This window comes from Pogona vitticeps, chromosome 3 (assembly GCF_051106095.1).
Source record: "Pogona vitticeps strain Pit_001003342236 chromosome 3, PviZW2.1, whole genome shotgun sequence".
Taxonomy (NCBI): domain Eukaryota; kingdom Metazoa; phylum Chordata; class Lepidosauria; order Squamata; family Agamidae; genus Pogona; species Pogona vitticeps.
In genome coordinates, this window is record NC_135785.1 from 32,882,382 (window position 1) to 32,889,499 (window position 7,118).

Consider the following 7,118-nt stretch of genomic DNA (forward strand, 5'->3'; position numbering starts at 1 on the left):
AGTATGTGGATACATAGATTACTTGATTTACTGTAACATAAGTTATTTTGACATTAGTAGGTCATAGAATAGATTTAACTGTTCATACATTCTGTGTTTTCATAATTTTTTAAAAGGACTCAATATGATGATGCAGGGCAGCATATAAATAAAGTTAGAAAATGCAGTGCTATGATGAAATGTGAAAATAATCCAATACTGGAGTAAATAGCAAGAAATAATTGTGAAGGAAGTAGCAGATTTTTTTGCAGATGATGCATGTCTAGTCACAGTTGGCATTATCTTAGAAAATAGGCTTCATCTGGAGGGCACTCGCTCTTGTGTAAGAGACAAGAAGAAATGCTTCTTAAAATAGTTCTTAATATGTGTACTCTTACTGCTACAAGAGAAAAAAGTGTGTTTAACAAATTAGCTGCTCAGTTAATAACAATTTTTATTATCTAAAAAAAGGGTTAAACATTGATGCTCTAAAAATATATAATTCTTGAAGTGGTGTTTGTATTAAATCACAAACTAGTGAATTTCAGCATGAAGCAATTGTCTTATGGTACACAATCCATTTTTGGTAATATCTAGTACAGGTGTTTCTGCTGATTAACAGATACTAAGAACATGAACAATATAAAATGTTGATGTCTACACACAATCTTGTGATGAAAAACTGTTGAAATTCTAATTCTAAACCTGAAGCCTTGAAATACTTGAAATATTCAGTAGCAGCTTGCATATGGCAAGATATTTTGTACTACTGTAAAAGCATCCTAAACTTTCAAACAGCAGCTGAATATATACAACACCAGGTGTCTCTTCGGCTATGACACAAAGTTAGTTAGTCTAGAAATATTCCAGTTAAAGAATTGTCTTTGCCTTTGTAAATCACTAATCTATAAACCACTTTGTCTTTAAATGGCTTTGATATACTGTATTAGTGGACCTAATGTAGTTCATTACTAGTTGTGCACAAGAAGGAGATGCTTCTTGTTTTACCTCCTTCAAAGGTTGGTGTCACAAGAATCTGAAGAAATTAAGGAGCAATTTCATGTGCTCTTTAGTTGTTTTGAGAGTTTTGTATCATGTAATGATTCATGAGAGATCAAGCATAGTGACTGCTCTTTTCAAAATGTATCCACCGCACCCCCACCCTACCCTAGTCCTGAGTTCTCAATGCTGCTATTTGTATCTCTTCTTAAGCAACATATGAGTTTGGTCATTTGCTCAGTAAAACACTGAAACCAACCTTAAACAGATATATCTTGTAAAAAGCTCAGCAACATGCAATATTTTTGTTGATGAACAAACATCTAATTATATGAACTTTATAAAATATTAATATCCACACAGAATCTTGAAATAAAGAACTGCTGAAATTCTAATCTTAAACCTGAAGCTCTCAAAGACTTACCAGCTGAAGTCTTGTTGCCTACCATAGTAAGTTGCACTAAAGTTATTCCATTAAATCTGTGAGAATTTGGTGAGCCACCTAGTCCATAAATTCTACTGATTCAAAAGGGCTTACTCTAGTTGTGATTTACTATGCTAATATAAGTCACAGCTAGAGTAAGTCTGTTAAATTTTATTATTTCTTTTATTTATATTATTTATATCCTGTATTTTTTTCTCACAAGATCAAAACCTACACGATCAAACTTATGGAAGCATTGATTCACCAAATCCCCACTAATTCAGTTGGCCTACTCTAGTGTGACTTCCTTCATTAAGCAACAGGATTTTAGCTACTTTGCCACATGTGGGTTTACCATTCTTTTCCGGTCTTGATCTGGGCTTGAACCCAACTTGATCAGATGTCTTTATCTTTAGAGAAGAATAAGCACTGGTTGTCTTTTACTGCAGCTGGTTTTAGTTAAAATGATTTATATTAAATTTGATTTAATTAATGTACTGATATTTTTCAATGTAAACTGCCTCAAGAAGATTATAATCTTGAAAGACCATTAAGAAATATATAAAATACAAATATATGCAAAGCAGTGGCTAAAGGCTTATATATAGTTGAGAGTAACTAGTTACATATAACTAGTTTTTCAAACTAGTTAGCTACCGTATCTCTGGTTAAATTACAGTCACAATGGATGTTACAATTATTCCCCCAGTAAAGAAAACATAATTTCATTACACTGTGACGGTAATTTAACAAGGAATAATTATACATACTTTGTAGTATAGTTAACATTTCAGTTACATTTATTTTTATGTGGTGTGGATTCAGTAAATGTTGCGGGACAGATATACAATTCAAATGATAACATTCTGTGCTTTAATACCTTTCTCAGTTCTACTTCTTAAACTTGACTTACATGTACTTATGCACTTCTTCCTGCTGCAAAGGTTATGGACAACTTGAGAGAATGTATGTTTTCTGTGTTATTTTTAGGATTCTGGCATGACAAGGAACAACTAAAGAAGCTGATGAAAACAGAGAGGGTTTTTAGGCCGCAGAAGGAGTCAAAGGAATATGAGCCTGCCATAAGTAACTGGATAAAAGCTGTTCAGCGTTCTCTCTCTTGGTACAGCCAGACTTCACAGTAATGTGATTGATGCAGACTTTAGATTGGATTTATAGACTAGTGTAACCTACAGCTCTGGTTCTGCTTTAGAGTTAATTGTACTTAGCAGTTCCAGTAAGGTTACTCTAAATACACCAGTCATTCTTTAGTCACAGTGGAACTAAAGAAACCATTAGGCAGCAGTAAAGAAATTGAATGCTGGCGTTCTGTAAGGCCTTAAGGCAGGGGTGGACAACATATGATCTATGGGCAGCATGTAGCCCCAGGGATGCAAATGTGGTCCCCTGGCACCTCCACACACCCCAGTTTTCTAAAATGGGGGTCAGAAAATATCCTTGTGCCTTCTAGAGGGCCTCATCTGGGAGTTCTGAAGGGAACTCAGGACCTATGAGGCTCCTGATCCCCACATTTAGAAAAACTTTTTAAAAACATTTCTTCACTAGAGGGTGTCAAGGTTTCCTTTTCGGTTAAGAAAAACAATGTTTATGAGGAAACATTATGGGAGAGTGCCACATAACTGGATCCCCTCTTCAATGTAAGTATGTGGGGCCCTAGACTTCTGGAGATCACCCACCCACTTCCTTAGGTATGATTTCCTGGATGGCCAAACTACATATGTTCTCAGAAATGTGGAAATGTAGTAACTCCATCTTTTTAAAAAATTAAATTAAAATACCATCCACAGTAATGGTGAAAAAAATCTATGTCTTGGTGTTTGAAGAAAAAGGAGATGGGAATACATCTAGTTAGGCCACAGCTTGGAAACATTAAATCATTAACCAAAATTATTTTGCTAATATTAATCCATTGCACAAAAATTGTGGATCAGTTCATTATATCAGTCAGTATTAATCTGTTATTAACCATGTTTTCAGTTTTTAAAAATCAGTGTAAATGACTAAAGATAGCCAAAAGTGGCCATAATTACATTCCTCAAACAAATTAAAGTAACACTAAATTTTAATAATTATTCAGACAATCAGTTGGTAACATTTTTAGGATTAAAATAATGACTCTAATGTATCACAGTTGCTCTAAGGTTCAATAACTGTTTTGCCACAATTGTTGAATTATGGGCAATGGATTAATTTTAAGAAATTATCTTCAAACTCTGAGATTGCCCTAAAATGTGAGAATGTCTTATCAGAATGAAAAAAGGTAAGAAAAAAATATCTTCTGTCAGTTTTCGGATTATATCTATTGTGTCATGATCTCCATTTGACTTAGCCACGTAACCCTGATTCAAAGATGTGTGGCAATGGGAGATTTGGAACAAACAGAAGGCTTTTCTACTCCTAGAAATACCGTTATGGCAGCAGAAATGTCCTTGTGTCAGCTGAAATTTTTCTGACTGTTGAGATTTACCAGCAGTGGGATTTGCAGCACAGCCAGATAACTGGAGAAGAGGCAGGGAAAAGGCATGGGTGAATTATAATAGATCAAAATCTTCCCAAGTCCACACAGCTAGTGTGCCAGCACAAATTTGGGACAAGATGAAGGTAGTCCAAAGTCAGTTTTTAGTTTTCAGGTGACCTAGTGTCAGCTCAACTAGTCCTTTGTCATCTTAGATAATTAAAATTATGCTCCGAAGCAGAAACATGGAATATTGCTTGCCAACTGAGCATTATTTCACACATGGTACTGTATTGCTAAAACCATGTACTGGGTTTGGCCTCCCTTTGCAATAATTAGCTTCACTTTTTTTATCTGTCAGTCCTGGTTACTATAGGAAGCATTCTTAATTTATGCTGTTGGAATCAGTCGCCCATACCCACTATTGTGGGCACAGCTGTGACCTTCCCAATGTTGCTAGATGCCTGTTGGTTACAGATGATGGGGATTGTAATCCAGCATAAGGAGGCTATAAATTCTCCAACCATAGTCTAAGAGGTAGGAGATGTTCTAAGAAACTCAGTGATTACCAAGTGTGAAGTACCATTAGTATCACAGAACTCCGTGAATCATTTCTTTTTTAAGCTGCAAATGAAGAGAGAATCTAATAGATTTTTAGTTGGTTGTTGAAGGTTTTTCAGGTTGTTTGGCCGTGTTCTGGAGGTTTTTCTTCCTAACGTTTTGCCAGTCTCTGTGGTCAGCATCTTCAGAGGATAGGAGTTAGAACTCTGTGTTCTCTGTCTGCCTTTGAGAATAGATGCTTTCAAATTCTGAGCTGGCTGAGATTCTCTTTTGCTTATTAACAAAACCTAGACTTTTTCCACATGATCATCACTTTTTGTGGTTATGCGCATCTAATACAGTGGTGCCTCACAAGACGAATGCCTCGTGGGACGAAAAACCCGCAAGACAATTGGTTTTTGTGATAACTATGGTGCCTCGCAAGACGGTTTCTCATATGGCCATGCTTTGCAAGATGGTTCCCCCCCAAGACCAATGCCTCGCAAGACAAATAAAATTCATTCGTCTTGCAAGGTTCCCTAAGACGATTTTTTCGCAAGACAGCGATTCTCACGGAATGAATTACATTCATCTTGCGAGGCACCCCTGTACTTCACTTTTTTCAAATCTTACTTTCATTATTGCCTTGCATCACTAAATCTAGTATCTACAGAAAATAAGTAAGATAAAAGTATTGTGTGAAATATTGAGTATGCACATAATGTATTTTCTAGCAGTGCTTATAGCCAAATAATAATTGTGTGTCTTCAAGGTGACACCAATTTATGGAGACCCTTTTCATGGTTTTCTAAATAGAAAATACACAGAAGCGGTTTACCATTAACTTCTGGAGATGTATTGGGACTGTGCAGCTTGCCCATGACCACACAAGCTTGTCCTTCTCCATGGAGTTGGCTGGATAGCTCAGTAAACTAGGTGTCTAGCTGTGGAGCAAGGGTCTGGGAGTTCAGTTCTCCACTGTGCATCCTGTGAGCAGAGCCAGCGATTTGGGCAAGCTACACAGTCTCAGGGTACCCCCAAAAGAAGGGAATGTTAAGCCATTTCTGAGTTTTTTCTACCTAGAAACACCTGAAAAGGTTTGCCATAAGTCAGATCTGACTTGATGCCAAACAATTTATTAATGATGACCAGAACACAAACTTTTTCAGCTCAAGGGAGTATAATGGAGCTGCTTGAAGGGGAAATTCCATGCCCATTTTCAGGCCTCTTTTTAGTGCAATGAGTCCACTTAAAGAAATTTTGCTTCCTGAGGCAAAAGATAGGATAGTATTGCTCATTCATTTCATATGCAGAGTCATATGAACTCTTGGTTCAACATTGTGGACAGCATGGCATCTCCTCTTAACCCCTATGTAACTATTAGATAGCCTTCTATTTTTGCCCTCTTCTGCCCTATGACATATGGATCTTGATGAATCTGAAGAGAGATCCTCTATCCATGGGAACTCTCAGTGTGACTCAGAACCCTGGACTCAAAAACCATGTGATGGTTCCAACTCACATGGAGAGAATGAATGGACATGAGCACCTTCAGAATTATCATCCTCCATGTATTGGAGGGCAACTCAACAGAAGAACAAGTCTAGAATATTTCTGTCTTAAGCCACAAGTTGAACTCAAACCAAAGTCTTGTCTATAGAAAGATAAAAGACCTTAGGTTAAGTACAGCTGTATGTATTTCTGGTCTACTGTCAATCAAGCATGAAAATCAAATTAATTTTGTTGGTATGACACAGAACTGTGGGGTTCTGGTCAGTATTTATAGTGCATAACTCTGATTAGGTTGCCTTACATCACTGTAGCAGTGGTCTTCAGGTGAGTAAATAGAGAATACAAAAGGGAAATGTTCCATGACAATCTGTAATGTATTACTTCATCTGTGGTATAGCCTGCACATAATTAGGATATCTAATGCAATGTATTTTATCCTTATGTGTTTTATTTTTATAATAGGCTGATAAGTATGTGTTTATGTTCCTTATAATGGATTATTGTCCCTGAGATGTGAAAATGTGTGTGTAAAAGAAGTACAGAAATGGGAGGAACAATTTTGTTATTTTTTTTAAGCCAGTTCTATGGCAGTGTCTCTTAGAATTTTGTTTGCAAGCTAGAGCCAAACCAGTTTCTATTTACATAATTCAATTGTTTTGCACAGTTCTGAATGAATGGGGGTAATGATTAGTTGTCTGCATTATTCTGTGTTTGAGACATCTGTAATGCTGTGTATTAACATTGTAAACAATGTAAAAGCTACATCAGATACTAAATTGTGGAAGCATATGTTTTGTAACCTGGAACTAGTTGTTTAAAAGTGTAAAATCACAATATTTGTATTCATATTCTAATGTATTTTCTTAACTGTATAGATCAGTATGCAACTGGAAATAAATTTTAGGGTTGAAATAATTTTCATCTATAAATATACTATTTCCTGTGTAATGAATTATTGCATCTGGAATGAATTGCTTCATGTATTGACACTTTGTTCTTGATGGTGGTCATGTCAACTGGAAGTGTTCCCTTGTGTCACAGAAAATGCAGCCCCCAATGGGAACTGGTTTAGATATACATCGAAAAGTTGCTGCTTAATTGCTTGCATGTATAGTTAGACTCCTTAGACATTTAATTTAATCATTAAGAGATACTGTTGCTTTGTGGCTTAATTGTTGCTCTCCAGGT

General features: G+C 36.1%; 1 protein-coding gene across 1 annotated transcript in view; it reads left to right on the top strand.

The window, feature by feature from the left end:
• GK5 (glycerol kinase 5) overlaps nucleotides 1-6,859 on the top strand; it is a 48,944-nt gene extending 42,085 nt beyond the window's left edge. The window contains exon 16 of the mRNA XM_072996027.2: nucleotides 2,393-6,859. Within this exon, the coding sequence (XP_072852128.2) occupies nucleotides 2,393-2,547 (155 nt within the window). The 3' untranslated portion in view covers nucleotides 2,548-6,859. The remainder of the gene's footprint in view (nucleotides 1-2,392) is intronic.
• The last annotated feature ends 259 nt before the right edge of the window (nucleotides 6,860-7,118 follow it).